At 32.4% G+C, this 20,542-nt stretch overlaps 2 protein-coding genes and 1 long non-coding RNA gene across 3 annotated transcripts; 1 reads left to right on the top strand and 2 right to left on the bottom strand.

The window, feature by feature from the left end:
• Nucleotides 1–181: 181 nt before the first annotated feature.
• Nucleotides 182–4,365, bottom strand: LOC105773900 (probable methyltransferase PMT23). The gene is made up of 8 exons (XM_012596095.2): nt 3,851–4,365; nt 2,981–3,130; nt 2,554–2,824; nt 2,304–2,414; nt 1,948–2,119; nt 1,559–1,813; nt 997–1,191; nt 182–806 (listed from the first exon to the last, which is right to left on the bottom strand). Exons 1-8 carry the CDS (start codon nt 4,331–4,333, stop codon nt 596–598), a joined length of 1,848 nt encoding a protein of 615 aa, XP_012451549.1. The 5' UTR covers nt 4,334–4,365; the 3' UTR covers nt 182–595.
• Nucleotides 4,366–8,891: 4,526 nt separating this feature from the next.
• On the bottom strand, nt 8,892–14,394 carry LOC105773694 (uncharacterized). The gene is made up of 12 exons (XM_012595778.2): nt 14,228–14,394; nt 14,016–14,103; nt 13,271–13,564; nt 12,888–13,046; nt 12,359–12,499; nt 12,180–12,236; nt 11,493–11,631; nt 10,948–11,052; nt 10,623–10,813; nt 9,867–9,908; nt 9,591–9,786; nt 8,892–9,109 (listed from the first exon to the last, which is right to left on the bottom strand). Exons 1-11 carry the CDS (start codon nt 14,326–14,328, stop codon nt 9,619–9,621), a joined length of 1,485 nt encoding a protein of 494 aa, XP_012451232.1. The 5' UTR covers nt 14,329–14,394; the 3' UTR covers nt 8,892–9,109; nt 9,591–9,618.
• Nucleotides 14,395–15,703: 1,309 nt separating this feature from the next.
• On the top strand, nt 15,704–17,441 carry LOC105773695 (uncharacterized). The gene is made up of 2 exons (XR_001127124.2): nt 15,704–16,051; nt 17,093–17,441. It is a non-coding gene; the product is annotated as an uncharacterized LOC105773695 (long non-coding RNA).
• Nucleotides 17,442–20,542: the final 3,101 nt, after the last annotated feature.

The raw sequence follows: 20,542 nt of genomic DNA, 5'->3' as shown, positions 1-20,542 counted from the left end.
GTGAAGGGCATCCGATTTCTAAAAGAAGTCTTCTCCTACAAGTAAAACCGTTTTGTCCAATTTCTAAATGAAGTGGATACCTCCTCTTTACTTGGAAACTTCATTAGATTCACTTAAATTGTCTGCAACTATGGAATTTTATTTAAATTAGGCAAATAAAAAATTGGAAAGAAAAAGGAAATGAAGAAGGCGAAACCATTTGCTTTTTTTTTTCCTTTCCAGCTGTTCATCTAACATTATTCAGACTAAAATTTTTAAAAGAAAATATCAACGTCTGATACATTCAGATATTAGTACAAGATCTATGATCCTCTGAATAATTAACAAAATTTAAAAGAAATTGAAAATACTTGTGTTGAATACAACACTCACTTCGAGTCCGTCTAACGTAACTGTCCAAAACCTCTGCTGGACCTGTTGTTCATGGCCGAGCAAAACTCGGATAATTTAATCGACAGATAAGCTATTTTAATGCTATAAACTTATCCTTCTTCTATAGGATTGAATTTAGGGTAAAGAAGTATTTGAATGTTGCAGAGTTGAAGTCCAATCTTAATCGAGGACAAATTGGGAGTGGAAGAACCTGGATAGCTGCTCATGTTTCTTTTCGGTTATCATTCTCACTCGGACGCCAAAAGCCCTTCTCGCCAACAAGAAATTGGCCTTGATAAAGTGTTGTTGACCAGTGAAGTGAACGGAGTACCGGATTGAGCTTCTTAATATTTTCCATGGTGTCTTGGACCAAAAGATATCCACCGGGTCTAAGTATCCGATCCATTTCCACAGCTAAGTCAATAATATCGCATCTGAGAGAGGGGCAAAATGTCTGATAACTAATTCAACCATAAATCCAATAGCTTCGAAATTATATGCATGGCGCAGTTACTAGCTTTAGTCATCTATTAGGTCATTCAATCACCTACTTGGAGTACACATCCCAAATAAAGCATAAAAATATTTAGATCAGTAACTTTTTAAGTGTTCACTACTGCATACCTCTCTTTTAGGTTTTTGAAGAGAAAGCTGGCATGCAGTAGATCGTATGTTCGAGGGTACGTATTGAAAGACTCACACCAGTCATGATAGACTCCGATCAACCCCCTTTCGAAAATAATGGACAATGTATCTTGTGCATCAATTGGTACAACATTCATCACCCAAAGAGGTTGGTCAATAAGAGCTGCAGCAAACCTGCAAACAACAATTTCGATACGAGCATGGGAAATCTTCACAAGAGAAAGTTTATCTTGATATGTCAGATAGCAGTGGATATGAAAAATAAAGGATCAGAGGACATATTCGAAAAAAGAAAACTGCTCTTGCGATACTACAGCAACATACCATATGTCATATAACTCGTAAGAAATTAAAGGTGCTAGAAATATGAGGCAGAGAACTCCTATAAAACACTTGTATCTCCTTTCATCGAAGTGAAATGGAATATAGGTCATAGGATCACGAATTACACAGAGAATGAGCAAGATGAATCACACGTTTAAACATTAATAAACTTTTTTTTTTTACAGAAAAAAGTTTAGAACATTGTTATATTACTTACCCTCCATAACCAGCATTCATATCCATTACATTTCTTATCCGCCCCAAGCTTATAGCTAGCCCATCAAGATACACCTCTGATACAAGTGCTGCCCAATGTTTGGTGTCCTCGATGAATATGTCTTCAGCATCTGGTTCGGATGGAAGGCTTGGAGGCTTACTGCTAAGCCTTTGTGGCCACGGTGTGGACCATCTGAGCAAATTACCCATCCTGTCAACTGGAAGACGCGAAATACAATAACTAAGAGGCTCGTACCTGTCACCGTCAATAGACATCATGAGAAGCAATTTCAAAACAAATAAATGCCAGCACCACATATCCCAACATTATTCATGCAAGTCTTTGAGCGTGAGCAATGTAAGGTATAGACAATACTCTTAAAAGATTACCATGAGACATTCTGATTGGTTTTCTGTTCACACAAAGGTGGAAGTTTTTCTTTGCGCTGCTTGTAACAGGAATATGAGGAAGGCTTTTGATATATTACGAGCCCAACTCCAGTTGAATCAACAGTTTTAGCCACAATCTTCCAGCATAAGGATGTTGTCAAAGCTACCATTGCTGAAATATATACAAAGTATTGGACCAACTTAGCACATTTAGATTATAATAATGAGATGGAAAAAAGAAATAAATGAGGTGACTTAATCATACTGGGACAAAACAAGTAAGCAAGGAAAATCTAAAGAAGGGAAAACAATTTTGTGTTTCCCCCATGAAAAGTAAGAGAGAGCAGCATTCTCACACTTCCAAACTTTACTATCTCTTTCATCATCTCGATAAACTGGTGTAGCAGACCATATGAAATATCCTCCTGGCTTAAGAACCCTGTTCAGCTCCAATAATGGTTTCCCACCTGCATTTTGCATTCCAAAGCAGCAAAAGTCTCAAAAATTCCATGATATGCTAAAAAAAATAGAAAACTGAAACAAGGAAAATAAGTATAACAGCAAAGTCAAACATATGCTGAAAGGAATTAATAAAAGATACCATACCATCTCCGTCCCAATGAACCCTGCATCGTGCACAATGTATCAAATCATATGCATTGTCTGGAAATGTTAGCTTTTGTGTACCGATGACAGAAAGTATAGCAGGAATTCCCCTCTCTAGAGCAAACTGTATCTGAGATTCATGTTCATCCTTGGGGGCAAATGACATGGTAATTACATCTTTATCCAGCAAATAACCACCAAAGCTAGCAACACCGCAGCCGACATCTAAAATAACCCTAATGTTCTTTCCCCATTTAATAGCTGGTAAAGTCTGGAGGGCAAAAAATAACTATAAGGGAGAGGGACGTAACGATGCTTAAAATAAAATATTAGTAGTCTTTTTGAGATCCACACTTCAACCAATAGCAGAGGAGAAATCAGAAATCAAGTGTTAACTTGCCAAAGGATTGGAAAATCCAGCACATACCTTATGTATGAAATCAATGTAGCTTTGAACACCGTTCTTAAATTGAGTACCGCCACCAGGGAAAACAAAATAATCACCAGATTTTCGCACCCAATTCTGTTCCTTTTTGTATTCCACAAGCTTAGGATGAGGAACATTGCTATACCAAATCTACAAACGAGCACGAATACGTTATATCACCTGCATATTTAGCAAGTAAAACAACACTAGAAATGTTTATACATCAGAAATTTCGTTCATTTTATATCTTTTAGCACCCAGCTTCCCAAAACCTGTTCCTGGTGAACATCAGACTTCCGTTCTTCGCATCTCACTCCTCACGTATAATAGGCTATGTTACTCTAACTTGGGTGTGCTTGTTAATTATGGGTATATGCCGGATACAAGCATGTTCAATTTTTTATTTTTATTTTTATTTTTTAAAGTTTTTCTATATATTTGGACCGTCCTCTAGAGTCATATTCAATACCCTCTGTCCAAATATAGATTGGGTGTAGGCAATTGACATTTCAAGAAAAAATAAGCCTCAAAATAACATAGCAATTGAACAGGCTTATGATTAAAGAAACGAAATGTTTAAAATCGCCATCGTAACAGAGCATACTACTATTTTCTAGATAGACAAAAAATTATCTAGAAGTTCACTAAATGTTAAGAATTTTATCATATAAATTCGACTTTTCAGTTCTATAAATCACTTTCGCACTAAAATTTAAGAACTAAGTCTCTAAACTATCAAAACAAAGAAATATATAAAATTAAACCTTATTTCACACTTTTTCAATGACTAAACCATGTTGCAAGTAATTTTGTTTAAATAAAAATCAATTAAACAAAAATCTTACCAAAAATAAAAAAGCTGAAGCTCACCATGTCCCTGCTTTTAGGCCAATGAACCGGAACCTTATAACCAATCGGCAAAGGCGCCAAACATCTCGGACTGGGCTTCGGACAATGCCTTTCCCTATGCTCCATCCGCCTCCTGGATTTCAATTCTTTAATCGCTTTCCAATTATCCAAGCACGGTATATAATCCACCGCCAACGGACCTAACTGACAGTTCTCCCATTTTATATCCAAACTCACATTCAAGTCCACGTCAGAAGCTGCGGCGGTGGTCTTGGAAACCGGTTTCGTGGAGGAGACGGGGACATTGTTCGGAGATCGTGTGGGTAACGGACGCGGCGGTGGAGGAAGAGGATCGGAAACTTGGAAATTGGTGGAGAGGAGGAGGGAAGGGGAAGAGGAGGAGTAGGAAAAGAGGAGGATGGTGACGGAAATGAGAAGAAATGAGAAAGCGAAAAGGAAAGGGAATTTGCGTTCTTTGAACATGTTTTGGACGGAAATCGGCATTTTGGATCGGAGAGTAAAATTTGCTTAAAACTTTACTATTAAAAGAGAGAAAAGGAATTCCAAATGTCGTTATCATTGAAGACATTTTGCTGTGTGTGGGACACTTGCTCATGCTGTAAATCAACCGGGTTGGATCCCATCCCACTCACTCCGATTTATAAAATAAAAAATTTAAAACCAGTTTAACCCCTCTATATCGATTCACGACTCAGTATTGATATTTTAATCCGCTCTCGGTACAATAGCTCAGTTCGATTCAAACAATCACGACTGTAAATTTTTATATACTTCTTACATTTAAAAGTTCATCCCTTATTTTAATTTTTTCAAGAAAAATTTACTTTCAAATTATATAGAACCACATTATATTTAATGATATTAACTATTGAATTAATTAATAACATTATAAAATTTTAGAAATCAAATTATGTTAAAATTAAAATATAAGGATTAAATATCAAATTTAAACATAATAAAAAGTAAAAAACTGAAATATATAGATTTTCGTTTTCAACTAATCTATCTAGTTGGTTCTTAATTTTTTTTTAGATCTAGTGAGTCCCTAAATTTGTTTTCCGTTAATCAAGTTGGTATCTCCACACTAACACCGTTAGTTTGTGCTGATGTGGCATTACTAATCAATCTTACATTGCCACATGGTAGCCTTTTATTACGTCATGTAACAATTTTTTTAAAATTTAATTAAAAATGTATATTTTTTTCACATCTAGAATGGATTGTATATGGACGACTGGATTCAATCTAGATGAATTTTTGATAATTTTATATTTTTTTACTATTTTTATAAAATATTAGTTATTCAGGGTATTGTTATTTAAATATATATAACATATAAGCTTATAAATATATATATATAAATATTTAGATATATAAAAACCTATCATATATATATATATATATAAAGGGTGAATATTAAGTATACTGATAATATTTTTTTTTCCACAAGCAATTTTAAAAAATTGGCATGGCCATATTTAAGGGAGCTGGCAGGGGCCCGGTCTTCCCTAAAATGGAAAATTATCCATTAGACTCTTTATAAATTTTAAAATTTTAAATTAGTAAAGATAAAACTAAACTTTGGCCCGCTAAAAATGATAAAAATTTGATTTAATCCTTTAATAATTATAAAGATATAGACTATTAAAAATTAAAATTTAATTTTGACCCCTAAAAAATATTTTGACTTCGCCCCTGGACATGTCCCTCCTTTTATTAAATATTTATTTTTAATAATTTACTATAACCCTATAGAACATTTGTCAATTCGACTTTGCTTATGTAGTCCAAAAACTCCACGGTAGTGTATCAAATAATTTCCATTATATAAATATATAAAATGTATAAAGTTATAAGCATATGTTTATATTTTTATACAAATATATTTATAAAATTTTATAATATATTTTTTATAAATTTATATATATTATAGGTTTTATATATTTAAATATTTTTATAAGTTTATATTTTATATATTTTCAAAACAATATAAATTTTAAAAATATTTTATAAAAATTAACGACATATATAAAATTACCAAAAACACATTTGGAATAAATCGACTGATTCCATTTTTGATGTAAAAAATAAACATTTTAATTAATTTATAGATTTTTTATGTTTTTAATTTATGTTTGCCTTATGACTCATTGAGAGGTTGCTATGGGGCACCATTGGATTGGCTTATAGTGCCACATCAGCACAAAATAACGATACTAGTGTAGAAGTACCAACCTGGTTGATAGAATACAAGTATAGGGACCAACTAGGTAACATAAAATATAGACCAACTAGGTACAAATGGACAAGTTTGAAGGCCAAAATATATATTAACCCCTGATCCATTAACCTTAAAAAATACTATTTAAAAAATAAAGATAAAAATAAGTTTAGCCCGTAACGTTTACATCTTTGATCAATTTGATTCTTATATTTTTAGCTAAATTTATTCATTAACCTTCCAAGTAGAGTTAACCACATTCTTTTTAACGGCAATGTTGAGTAAAATAATTTTTTTAACCATACTGGGGAGGTAACCTGCATAGAAGTCCATGTATACTTTATGTTGACATTACACTATTGTCTTATATTAAAAAAATTAATGTGAAGTACACGTGAATTTTAATATGTATTGCCAAGTTTAAAAGTTTGACATTTTAATCACTATTTTGTTAAAAATAGAAATTTTATTTTTTCTTGATAGGTTAATAGTTAAATTCGCTTTTTAAAAAAGATTGAGGTCTGAATCTAGTTAAAAAGAGAGACCCAATTGGTAAAATATATAAATGTGAAAGGCTACATTTACCCTTATGGCTATTAAATATTATTTTAAATATTTATATATTATTAAAAACTTTATTTTATTCAAATATATATATATATATATATATATTATAGCTTGGTTTTAATAAATAAATAAATAAAATTAATTAATTGATACAATTATTTTGACACCTAGTATAGTACACATTCTGTTTACTAGATTAGCTTGATTTGAGTCTGGTTTTCAATACATTTGACGTTTGGAAGTTAGAATAAAAATTTATGGGCAAAAAAGACAAATTGTCTACCTATACTTTCTTATGTCTAAATACTTATTCCCATTAATTTAAGGCGAAAGCATGTCTTCAAGCAGTTTTCGAAATCTGATAGTGGAAAGAGATTTATTGACAGTAACAAAAAAATTTAATATTCAGAAGTGGATAAATCGAGTACAGCGGTGGTTATTCAAGAAATTAAAGAAGATGCCGAAAATTCGAAAACATTGCCGATTGGCGAACTAAACGGCACATGAGGTGGCGGAGGAAGGGAAGAACTGGACGAAAATTCCGACGGTCTTTCTACAAAGAAATTCCATCAAAGGTGCAAAAAGCACAGATCTTTCCAAGATGGAACAATTGTAGTTGATGAAAGAGTGGATTGGCAGAGGAGAATTTACTGGATTTTCTTGTTTTTTCAAAAAATTAGAATGTAATCGACTTTTAAGGTTTGTTTCTTTTAAATATTTTCTGCTTCTTTTAGGAACGGACGATTTAAGTCCTTTAAGAAATGAAATGTAGTCTTAATTAGGATTTGTTCCTTCAAATTGAAGAGTGTAGTACCCATATAGAGAGTGTATTTAAACCATTCCTTTTGATTAATTAAACTAATTAAAGGTTTAAAATCAAATAACTTAAAAATAAAAATCTCCATGCATTAATTATCTAGATAAATTAATTTCCCATATATCATAACTAAAAGATAAGCTTTCAATTAACGACAACTTATTCATATAATTGTGTATATTTCGTGATGAACTCAAAATGTTTATTCATAAATAAAGTATTAATTTTATATTTGAAATTATTTAAATAGCTTGCAAAGTTTAATAGTGAATATTATACACAGGCGTAACGTATTACTAGAGTAATTATGAAAATTCTATTAAATAATATTTACTTATTTCTACAATTTCACTTATCTACCCCACCTACAATGTTTTACATCTCTTGAATAGCATTTCTATGTATATTCTAAAATTCATTTTATTTATAAATTTTATTCAATAAAAACACATTTTCCAAGACAATTTTAAGTTAAAAATTTATCCAAACAGTGTTTTAAGCATTATAAAAATATATTAAATCTAAAAAAGAAAAAAATATTATAAGACTCCATTTAACACACTTAGATTTATGTATAGCAAAAAGAATAATAGGCTTAAATATGTATCTAAGATTAATTTCAAATTTGGTTTTGGTTTAATCTATTAACTCCATTTATGTGGACCAACCCTGTCAACTCCCTTTTTCTTAGGACTTGGATGTTAATTATATCTTAGTTACTCAGTAAATCTTAATTTTTAACATCTATAATACAAAATTATACCACTAATATTATAACATAGGGTAGCTATGTTATTAAGAACCACTTTTTATTTTCCAATAAAATTTTCAAGTTAATTGAAAAAACTACAGTTTTAAAGATGTTTTCGATGTAAGATTTTACTCCTTTATTTATCAAATTAAAGTTGAGCTTTGGGTAAAATAATACAAGAACAACTTCAACTCTTCCTATTTATTTAAACAAAATTAATAAAAATTTTAATATTTATTTCCATATATAACTGTAATAAATCTCTTTAAAAATAAATTCATCTAACAAAGACATTAAATAGAATCAGAATTCTTTATTCATAATAAATTTAAAATGGGAAAAAAGGTAGAATTAATATTGTTCAGTTCAAAAACTTAGAACCGCAATAATAATAATAATAATAAGAACCTTATTAGAACCATTCCCATAGATTAAGCATGATATGAGAAGAAGTTACCACACTCACAACATGTGAACTAGAAAAACAACACAGGAAGAAACTAATTTGTTTTTCTTTAACCAGTTAGGTCTGTTGAAAAATTAGATTCAAATTTAAACATAATTAATTTACCCTAGACGCTATAATAGATTTTGCACGTTTGTGGTCCCAATACTGTCGGTTCTGGGCCCCCCCCCCCGATGATATGTCTACAACCTAGTCGAAATCTATGGTATGTCGGTGCAATTTTCCTAATAATTTTGTCATTAAATGTCTCACCGTTTCCTCCAACCACAAACTCTCCAAAAACCTTCGTATACAACCAACACAGGAGTTAATTAATTTAAGTTTTATTAACAATAAAATACTAAGGTGGGGACAATGTCCTCGTATACTATCAATCTACTGTACTTCCCTTCGTTCCATACTGTGGATTCCCCCATGACAGTCCCCAACGCATATGCCTGTATATGATTGAGTATAAATAAATAACTAATGCCCGTTTACCTCAAAAAAAGAAAATTAAAATTGATTAGCTAATTATCAAGCCTAGCTCAAGCTTGAGCAACTTGAGCTATTGAGTCAAATTTGAGCTTAGGAATACTTGATTCACGACTCGTGAGCTTTACATATTTTTATTTTATTAAATTACATTATTACCCTTAATATATATTAGTAACCCTATGCTTAACTATTAAGCTAATCAAATTCGAACTTAAGTATATATTCAGGCTCACCTAGACGATTACACCTTATGTATGTATATAAAGAGAGAAAAGAGATCCTATAATATTCATAATCCCTTTCCTACATGAATCCTCCAATCAGACTATTAGAAAAAAGCCATGTACCAAGATACATCGTTGTACCAAAATCGATTTTGTGTTTAGCCATAGAGTGAATACAGAAAAAAGAGTGGCTACAAGGAAAAGGAAACAATTATACCTTCAATTTTTGTTCCTTGAAAAGCAGACTACAATTCAACTCCGTGGGATGGTGTATCATCATTCCCCCCCAGCCGAAAGATCCAATGGAACAGTTGTGATAACTTACTGGTTTCAGGCTTATGCTTTGACTCATCAAGATGTGCATTGCAAAGGGTATCGTAATCGTGCATAAAATGGGGTTCGACAATTTTATCCTGGAAGTGACATTTGCAACTATGAGGAGAAAGTCATTATTATGTCTATAGTTCATACAAGAAGGATCTGATTATGGTACCTTGAAAACTTGAAATGGACAAAAGTCGGTACTGCCACAACCCTATTCACCACAAAAGAAACATCACTATCAAACCGATATTAGAAGATATTTACATGAAATAGGAAAAAGTTCATGTAGGATCTTAAAAAACCGTAGCATGCAAAACTAAAGCATAAACAAGAAACAAGAAACTAGGTAAAAACTAAGTACAATTAAGGCAGGCGAACATGGGATTTCACAACGTTTTTTTGATGTAATCATCACTCCTGCCCATTGACAGTAACACTAATGCTAATAATTTCATGTTGTCGGAACATGAAATGACAAAAATAACATTTCCTTTTGCTGGTATAACCAGTGAATTATTGGAAGACTGAAAAAAAAAACTTGGTTGAGTGAAGAAGTGATGCACAGGGAAGTGAAAAACGTTAATTTTGAGTGTAATTGATATGAAGAAATTAATAAAGACCATGGTTTTCCATCATAATGCGTATAAAGGAGAGAGAACATGACTAAATGAGATGTACATTAAGTGTGCATTTTTTAAAATTTTCATGTTTTTTTTTCCTTCCATCTTCCTTTCTACATGACAACTAACGAAGGAAAATTGCTTTTTCTTTTCATTTTTTCACTTTTCATCTTTTGAACCAAAGACGGCAATGGAAAGAAAAAATATATTTTCTTTCCATTTTCCTCTAATTTTTCATCTCTCAATTTTCTTTCCACCCTACCAAGCAATGCCTAGGAGAAGAACCTTCAAAGTCAATAACTTACAGGCATTGGGATGGGATGCTCATTGTGTAGAACTTGCACAAAGTATTTGCTTGAAGAATTAGCCGGACAGCTATATAAGACCAGCATATTATTCCCAGCAAAAGGTGCCACAATGCTGCCTCTCCAATTTCTTTTCTGGGGAGGCTTAGGAGGGAGATCCAAAGGCTCCTCCTTTTGTATTCGTTCAAAATCTGCAATGTTTAAATAAACACCAAGTTATCAGCAAATAGTAAGAACCTTATGCAGATGCACATAATCTCGCTTTTAAGTATTGTCGTGAAACAGGTTATCAAGGATGCAACAATGTAAGGCTGAAAGCACTGACCAGATCCTTCAAGGAAAAGCCCAAGCAAGCACGAAAAAGGAACTACAGTTTCTGCATGTGCAAAACGCAATCTTGCCTTCTCATAACTGCCAGGTACTTGGTTATCTACACACGAGGAAAATATTGGAAGTCAAAATTGAGAACAAGCAATTATCAAGCAAGCTTTTGCCTTGTACGGTAAGCTATTCTCACAAGAAAAGTATATCTCATCTACTTTAGGTTCAGCAATCTCTCAAGAAATTATGCTAATGAATGGCAACAATAGCAACCCTAAAAATGCTCTTGATTTTTTTGCCCCACTTCATTCTCTAGATTAAAAACTTGCAGGAAAGTTACAGACAGAAGAAGTCAACTAATTATGTAATAATTATGTTAAGTTGAATTGTGAATTATTCTGCCCTTGCAATAATAAGAGAGAACAACATCAGACTAAGAAGAAGACAATTTATAATATTTTATAGGCAATTCAAGACTACTCATTGCTAAATATCACCCACTCCTAGACAAGTAAAGACTGTACAACCAAAAACTCATAAAAATATTACCTTCGTCAGCGTTGATAGCTTCTGACATGGATTGCAGAACATCTTTAAGCAAAGGCACTCCCATTCTATAATTTAATGATTTACCATAACCCTTTACCATGAACATCTGTATATCATCCGTCCACTCCAACAAAGCAACCTAAATATTTAGACAGCTTTGAAGGTTAAAACCCATATAGCATGGAAAATAACAAGATTAACTAAATATACTGTTGAAATTAGCGTGACAAATAGCAGGATACAAGCTTCCCTGAAAGTAAAGATCTTGGTTCATTTTTCCTTAATATTTACTTAAGGAACAAAGACAAAGTAATCTAAACAAACAAGATGGTTATCTTAATGAAGGCAATTTCTTCTATGTATTTACTGGTATGGAGATCAGCAAATGATATATGTTAGATTAATGAAAAATAATAAACATATAAATAAAATAAACTGTATAAAATTTAAGCTTCAAAATATTTAGAGATGATCTATACTCCTAGCGAACATTAGTAGCATCAATATTTTTAAAAAAATGTCTACATTCTGGAAAATGATAACGGCCCCTACATATCAGCAGTATTTCCAATATGAGCAGTGATGGGATATGCATACTATCTCCAATCTTTTAAATGAACAGATCCCAACTCCAATGAAGCTGTTTATATTGATTTCTCCATAAAGAGTAATGAAGCATGAGAATACCTCAGTGGGACTGAAAAGACTGCAAGCTTGATCAGTTATATCCAACAAGGATGATTCCTGCCATATTGAAAATCAAAGGAACCAAAATATAAGACTAAAGTTGAATTGACCAATATTAGAGCTTCCTGATTTTTAACAGGGTATGAACTACAAAATTTACATGAAAAGAAGATGAGTACCTGTTTACACAGAAACCAGAGAGAGGATATATCCTGTCTTGTAAAATTGAACTCATACCGCTTAGCCAATGCAGAGGTAATCTCTGTCAGGATCGGTTCTTTCAGCTTATTGAAAGAAGGCTCTTGGTTTTTCCTGAAGTCCTGCACTCACAAAATTCAGCTTAAATAAGCAAATAAGAAGGCAAACCAATCAAATTACAGCACAAATGAATCAACAAAATGATTAGATTAATCTAAGCGGTAAAGGTTAGATTGATCAACAAATGAATCAAATCCGAAAGTTGAAGGTTAGATTAATCTAAGAGGTAAAGGTGCTGGATATGTATAAAATGTACAAAAATGATTAAGAAAACAACAAAATGAATGTTTGACTAACTTAAAATCTCAGCTAATTTTCTTGCATCAAACTTCTCAAATTTGTAGCCAAAATTAATATCAGTATAAAAATATGAAAAATCTAGAAACACATAATCGCATTAACCATATTTGTGTTGGTGCTGTAATAATAATGAAGAAACATCGTCCATACCTTGTAGGTTTGACAACACTCAAAAAACCTCAGGATTGTGTCACTTGCTCGACTTTCACTTGTAACAGCAAATGCTCGATGACGACCTGGACCTAGACTTCCTTTTCCACTAAATAGCCCCATGCCAAATGCAACAGCACTAGCGGAAGCCCGAGGAATCTTTCCCACAAATTAAGAAGGAAATTCTAAATAAATAAATAATGTACAATAAGACCATCTTCAGAGATGGGGATAAAGGAAAATAGGTTTGCAGTAGCATCCATATGTTATACCAGAAATCACAAATCAAACAAAAAAACCTCTTAATCACACACACACACACACACACACACACACACACATATATATATAATAGAAGATAAATTTTCAAACATAGAACTCACTTGAGTAGTCTTTATGGGATACACATCGGGGTGGTATTCCTCGTTAAATATATCAGGAAATCTTTCCCTAACCCTGATTCCAAGCTGATACAATTCCTCTTCTCCTTTGATATCCAACTCTCCACCTTTCAGTTTCCCTTTCCAAGGAGACTCCCAGTTATGAAACCAAGCAGGGACTTTTTGTAAGGACAAATTCCTCTGTTTGGCATCTTCTATAAGTTCCTTTATATGAGAAGCCAGCTTTTCCATCTCTCTCACCCGCTTCTTTGTAGGAGAACGCGTTCCATGTCTTGCCTAAAAACAAAAATTTGAACTAATCCCTTTTGTTTGTACTCCCAAGATGGCAGAGTTTGGACATGCAACAAGTAATAACTAACCACACTAGAAATCTCAAGCAAAACAATGAGTCTTAAAAGGCAGTTCAATGAGTAACAAGCAATCTCAAAACTGCTATGCTTTGCACAGAATATAACAGCAGCAAATCTTAAAGATATCCAATAAGCTAACAATTGGAGACAATGCACAATACTTACCCAACTTCTCCCATGCATCTTATTAAATTTGGTTCAGTGGGGGCATATTATTAAAGAATAATTATGCTAAATTTTGTAAAGACAAACTTCATCGAACAATAAAATGTAGATCCAAAATATACATCTACTCCATATGAACTTAATCTCAACAGCATTTCTAGCTACCGCGAAGAATTAAAAACTCAACTTTCAAGAAAATAAAACAAAATTACCACAAGATTTAAGTGGATAGGAGTACAGCCTTGAGGAATATCAGAAGGTATAAACGAATTGTCAACAATATCTTTCACAGCACCATATCTGCTCCAAAAAAAGAAGAAGGTATGAATAAGAAAAAAAAAACTAAAATAATCATATAAACCTGATTCAAAATTGTAAAGATGGTGAAACTACGATTCAGTGAGATAGTGAAGAAGAGCGAGACCTTGTTACAGTACAGAGGTGTTGACGAACATCGAAATCTCGATCAGCTTTTGAATTCGAAAATAACGTTAAAAACAGCAACAAAATTGCTGCCATAGCCATTTTCTTCAGAGACCTTTGTTTGAAAATTAACTGGGAAATAAAATGGAGGGTTTTAATATATAGACTAAAAATGAAAGCTTTGGGTTTGGGTTGAAAACCGCCATTAATAATTCCATGCTACTCGCGTACTGTATTGAGGCGTCTGAGTTATTACTGCACGTTGATCTAGATTACTTTTGGGGTTAAATAATTGTTGACCATATTTTCCACGGTGTTAGATTAAGATCGCTATTCTAAACTGGCGCAGCGCTCGTCTTTTTACCGCGAATTTAATACTTGACAAGTTAAAAACATCCATACGCCACGTGGCAGATTGAAATACCTTTCTTAGAATTTGGGTTTGGAATTCTCACCTGCGTTGATCCGAATTATTTCATTTCCGCCCATCACATTAATATTAAAGCTTGGAAAGGTCCAAATATTACATTATATTGGGCTTTTTTATGATGGGTTACTATCATTGGGAAAGTTGTGGGAAAAATAACACTAGCCTAACTTGTTTTTTGATAGTCTAAAATAAAGTGTTAAACAATTAAGTTATTCAATTTTGGGGTTGTGCTTATTAGAACAAAACCACCAAAAGTTATTTAGAGACCACACCTCGTTAAACTTCACTTACTCTGTTTTCAGGTGATGACATTGATTCTTGGAGATGTGTCCATCAAATAAAAAAAATAAAAAGTTCTGCAAATAAAAGGATCCATTTTAAGGGAAATGGGAAGTCTTCCAAAATTGTTCTTTTTTAGAATATATTTATGGTGATAAAAGGTAACATTTTTGGAGAATTTGTTTATCTCAAGGTTGACACTATCTGTAGTCAGAACTGACCTATACTAGGAGAACCCTCAAAAGTAAGGATAAATAGATTGCTAAAGCTAATTGAAGAATATTCTTCTCAAAGTTTCTTATAATCTAAAAAATACAATACTAACATATGTTAAGAAGCATCTTATAGTTGTTTAGAGGTCATATTATCTTTAAAAACTAGAGATGATGGGGCAAATGAAAACCCACTTCAAATAGATGTAATGGGAGATAAAAGCCTCATCCAATGGTTGTAACTTCACTTATTTGGTGTGATCTTAATGGAACCAAGAACTTGTATTTATAATGATGCGGCTTGAGACACGGTACATCAACATGGTTATCTCCCCTGTGGCAGTGATGCATAATCGATTGTCACTTTCCATTGAAGCATTTCTCCATGCAATCTTGAAGGATTGTCGATGATTTTGTAAGGCAAAATGAAAAAAACTAAAAGGACAAAAAGACAAGAGGAAGCAAGTTTTTGACAATGGCAAGGGCCTTAAAGTCACAAAAGAGCCCTATTTATAAGAAACAATGTAATCTGACAAACATCAATCAAAGGCAAACACATGTCTAAAAGCAATCAATACACAGGTACAATGATCATGGAATTAGTTATGAGTTTTGAGCTCTCTACATGCCTCACCAAAAAACTTAAAAGCTCATTTAAAGTTACGAATCAATTCATGTCACTTTATAACTTGTCTTTCGTCTAGAGAGTAATAACATGTTTAGTTGGGGGTTTATGAATAAGTTCCAGTCCAATTCGGCAGGCCCATCACCAGTTCATGCCTCCCTTGCTTGCTTCGCCTCCGGCCACTTTCGTTCCTCCACTCTTTCATGTCAGTCAATTGAAGCCACCAGTTCCTCCGTTCCTCTCGACAACCTCTGTCTTGTTTATGCGTTCAGTTTAGGGGTTTGTTCTTCTTCCTTTTTTTTGCTTTTCTTCTCTATGGTTCTTGTTTATAGGAGAGAAATAACTGTTGTCTTATTTCTGCTGCTAGTGGATGTTCATTAGTTCTTGATTTTGGTTCCTCCCTAATGTTTTATAGTTCAGATTTAGTTCATCTGTGCCCCTTTTATGGTTCTATGTTTTGTTGACCTAGTTTAGGATAATGGTTTCAAACTTTAGTGATGTATATAAATGTCTGAATACCCTATATGGATTAAATTTGGGATATCTTCACATTTGGTGGTCTTTGTTGATGCTATTCTGCACTGAACCAATCTATCTCTATGTTGATTGATTTGCATTGTCTAAACCCTATACCAGTTGTTGCAGGTTGAGAGGCCACTTGGCTTAATTACTTACTGCTTGTTGTTCCTCCTGATTACTGCATTTGCTTGTAATTTCTGGTTCTTGCTTCTGTAGCCTCATTGCATTCTATTATTTCTACTAAGCAACATAACTCGGACTTGACTTACTCTCTTGCTATAGTAATCTGGAAATAGATGGAAACATATTTGTGAAATGTTGTTTTGCATTTTTCTTCACAAGTACATTTTCTAGAAGCATTTTTTATATAAAGGGAAGGGGGTAGTGGTTGTCCATGGATCGAATTCAGGATGGGTGTCAACTGAAGACTTGAACACAAGTCCTTTGCCACTTCACCCGCGGTTCATTTGACTTCCTGGAAGCATATTTAATGCCTGCTCTCTTTTACTTTGTTGTGATTTTATGGTGGCTTATTTTCTATCGGAATATTGTTCAGGACTGCACAATAATTTGTTTGGAAGTTTGTTGTTTACGTGTTTTTTATTTTCTTTTTTGTGTTTAATCTGAGATGAAAATGTAAATATCGTACTGATATGTTTTTCTAAATCCAAAAATTAGGGCTTCGAATTGCATTATTCTCCCTTAAGTTGTTCTGTTTTTAAGAATTTCCCCTAAACCTTTTTCTTTTATTTGAAAAAAACTAAAATGAGACGAATAACTAATGCCTTTCTTGATGTTCAGGTGAAACAGTATAACTAGCATGATGTGGAGTCGAGGAAACTAGCGTGATGTGGAGTCAGGTATTCATGGAGCTGTGACTGAAAGTTGTCATCAGTGGGGTATTCCACTTGACCTAATTTAAATGAATGGTTAAAGGTTATTTGAATTGTGGTCTCCATGTGTGTGTGTTTTTTTCCTTGTTGGACATATTTTCTATGGAGAGAGCACATTAACAAGGAATTACTATTTGTGGTCCTACCAACTCGTAGGAAGGGTGCCTCTGTTTTACTTGGTGAATATGATCTATGTCTGTAAGAGGAGTTTGTTACTGGTTTGTCTTTTTTTAATGTGATCATCTGTTTTTTCTGTTTGTCTGATTTCATCTTATAAAATCACTATTTAATGGAACTCATGAATTGATGTATGTGACATATATCATTTGTACATACATAGACATTTGCTTGTAAATACTTAGATGGTTGTCTATTGTTATTTTTCATTCTTTCCTACATACATGCAACTACGTATGGTTGAAAACTGCAATAATATGTCTGGAAGAATTTTGGGTTCTCACTTCCTTCATTCCGAAGATGTTCACTTGGAAAATTTTGGATATTGAATGATATGTTTGGTTGTAGCTAGAGGTGTCCATGGGCCGGGCCAGGCCCAAAAAAATTTTAGCCCGCCTCCTAGGCTCGGGCCCAGCCCGAAATATGGGCCTGGAATTTTGTCCAGACCCGGCCCAGGAATAAAATCCTAAGCCTGAGCCCGGCCCATTTTTTAATAAACACCAAAAAATAATTTTAAAATTATTTTAAAATTAAAAATTAAAAAATAAAAAATATATTTTTATTAAATTCGGGTCGGGCTGGGCCAAAAAAGTGATGTCTGAGGCCTGACCCGTTTTCTGAACGGGTTTCGTTTTTTTTGCCCAAACCCATATTTCGGGCCTATATTTTTACCCGAATCCTCCCATATTTCGGGCGGGCCATCGGGCCTAGTTGTAGCTAATAGAATGGTTGTCTATTTGTGAATGGTATGCTTATACTTTTAACAATACTAGAATGGTTCTAAAGCTAAAACCTCATCAAGTTATTTGCAATTTGATGCTTGCGATGCATACTTTTAAAACGCAACACCTAAATACAACATGTAAATGCAATTTCATGCAATTTTCAGTGTTTTTTTTAAAATTATTTTGCCCTACAGCCGATTATATAATTTTGTGCAACATTGAAGACATTATTATTTGCAAAGATATGAATTTTGTTTAATAAAGTAGGTTATATATTATTTTTATAATATTATATAATATTATTTTATTAATTCATATTTTAATAATAATTATATTATGAATGTTATTAAATTGTATTTAATAATAATTATGTTAAAATATGATTAAATTATTTTTTTATTTTTATTAAATTATATTTAATAATAATCTTAAAATTTAATAATAATTACAATAATAATAATCATCTAACTAAAAAAAATTCTACTAATGTACTTTGGTCATTTAAGCCTTTTTCCTTATGTTATTATAACATTTATTCTATTTAACCAAACACACGAATATTATTGCTCTATTCCATTCCATTGGACTAAACAATTGAATTACAGATTACAATTCTATTTTATTTGAGTCCTATTCTATTCTTCCAACCCAAATGTGGTGTAATTGTTATACCGTTGCCTTAACACCCTTGTTGAATCACCCAACAACTACACTTAAAGGGACAACATGGTGAAGCTCGATATTGTAGCCTCACTAGGAGAATATTTCTAGTCTCAACCTTGCCTTGCCAAAGTAGTACGTCACATAAGGTAGGCAAATGCGATTCTCAGAAGATAAATAACAAAGAGTTCCTATTAGCACATATCAATCCATCACTTTCTTAGACCTCGCAATGTTCATCCGATCATCTCATATAGTCCCTTTATATCAACTCCAACAGTGCCCATAACTTTACATTTGCCACTAAGTTTGATTTCTAAGACCCACACGAAGTCAACCTCTCTCTATAAATACCCCTTTCATCACCAAGGCAATGAGCAATAAAAAAACAAGACGCATGATCAACTCCATAACTTACACTCAATCACCTTTCTAACCCAGATCAATCACCATCTTTATTAACTCTCTGCATCATTTAAGTTTAAGATTTAAGGTGTAAGATTAGGGTTTATTTTATACTCTCAAACGTAATGTATAACTTTATTTTCTATAACAATTTCATGTTATTATCTTTTTACGATGTTTCCGGATAAACTTTTCCTAGCTTGAATTGTGAGGTGTGTATAAAAAAAAAGACCTGAATGAAGAAAAGGCAAAAGGAAAAAAAGAAATAACAAAGGGGTTGGGAAGAGATGAACATTGCACAAAACACCATCCCCAACAGTGGGATTACCAATGTTAAAAGACAATCAACTTTAATTACGACCGAATCATCACAGAAAATTACAAAAAAAAGAAAAAAGAAGAAGAAATGATTCTCGAAAATGAACCAAATTCATTGTTTACGAAGCTCATTTAATTCACACATGCATCGGAGCTCTATCTTAGATGCTGAAGATGTCTGTTTCTTTTGCTTCCCAATTATATTACACAGTATCCCAAAATAAAGCTTGATATCATTTCACGTAATGTTAAAATATTAGACGAGCTTAGCTTAATTTGATTATTTTATTTTATTATTGAAGACGTGAAAAGAAGTTTGGAATCATGTGATGGTTCATTAAATGAGAAATTTAGAATACTGATAAGACTTAGGGTTCCTACAAGGCTACAAATTTCAATATTAATCTCTCTCGAATTAGGTTTCAATTTTAAATTCATAAATAAACACTACAAATTTCATGTCAGGGTCTCATTAATTTCTTTGTGGGAGGTTGTGCTCTATTATATCTTCATTATTGATTATAATTTTCCACCACATCATTCTATTTTAGCAATTAATATTTATATTTATTAATTTGATCATTATTTATTTTTAAGTCAAATTTAGTCTTTGCTTTTTTTTTAAATTCAAAATTTACCATTAAATTTTCGAAAGATTCGAATTATTGATTTTTAACGAAATATTAATTAAAATATTAAATTTTAAAATCCTAGAGCTTGTATGACAATTCATATATATTATATTTTAATATTTTTATAATTTTTAAATTATTTATTGACGTGACATATAAAATAAAATAGTGTCATATTAGCATGAAGTACATGTCAAATTGATGTTTATAGTTATTGAAATAAAATTGTTGATTGTATCGTCAAAATAGCCTTTAATATGCAAGATAGGATTGCATATTAAATTTCTTCCGTTGTTAAAGTAAGTGACAGTCTTGCTCAAGAAATTCTTGTGTAGTTAATTTGTCTCGGTCTGTTTTCTTTTAAAAAATATATATATTGGTAGAGAGAAATTTAAATCTAAAGATGGAATTAATTTGATTTAATTGAACTTAATGAGTCAA

The sequence above is a fragment of the Gossypium raimondii genome, chromosome 6, assembly GCF_025698545.1.
Source record: "Gossypium raimondii isolate GPD5lz chromosome 6, ASM2569854v1, whole genome shotgun sequence".
NCBI lineage: Eukaryota > Viridiplantae > Streptophyta > Magnoliopsida > Malvales > Malvaceae > Gossypium > Gossypium raimondii.
This window is presented reverse-complemented; position numbering and strand designations above follow the sequence as displayed.

Coding starts and splice junctions, on each gene's coding strand:
- LOC105773900 (XM_012596095.2), bottom strand. CDS start 4,333: ATGCCGATTTCCGTCCAAAACATGTTCAAAGAACGCAAATTCCCTTTC. Junction 2,415..2,553: donor GGTTCATTGGGACGGAGATG/GTATGGTATCTT, acceptor TGCAAAATGCAG/GTGGGAAACCATTATTGGAG. Junction 807..996: donor TTCAAAAACCTAAAAGAGAG/GTATGCAGTAGT, acceptor CCCCTCTCTCAG/ATGCGATATTATTGACTTAG.
- LOC105773694 (XM_012595778.2), bottom strand. CDS start 14,328: ATGGCTATGGCAGCAATTTTGTTGCTGTTTTTAACGTTATTTTCGAAT. Junction 11,053..11,492: donor AGCTATCAACGCTGACGAAG/GTAATATTTTTA, acceptor CCTCGTGTGTAG/ATAACCAAGTACCTGGCAGT. Junction 9,909..10,622: donor AGCATCCCATCCCAATGCCT/GTAAGTTATTGA, acceptor TGTGGTGAATAG/GGTTGTGGCAGTACCGACTT.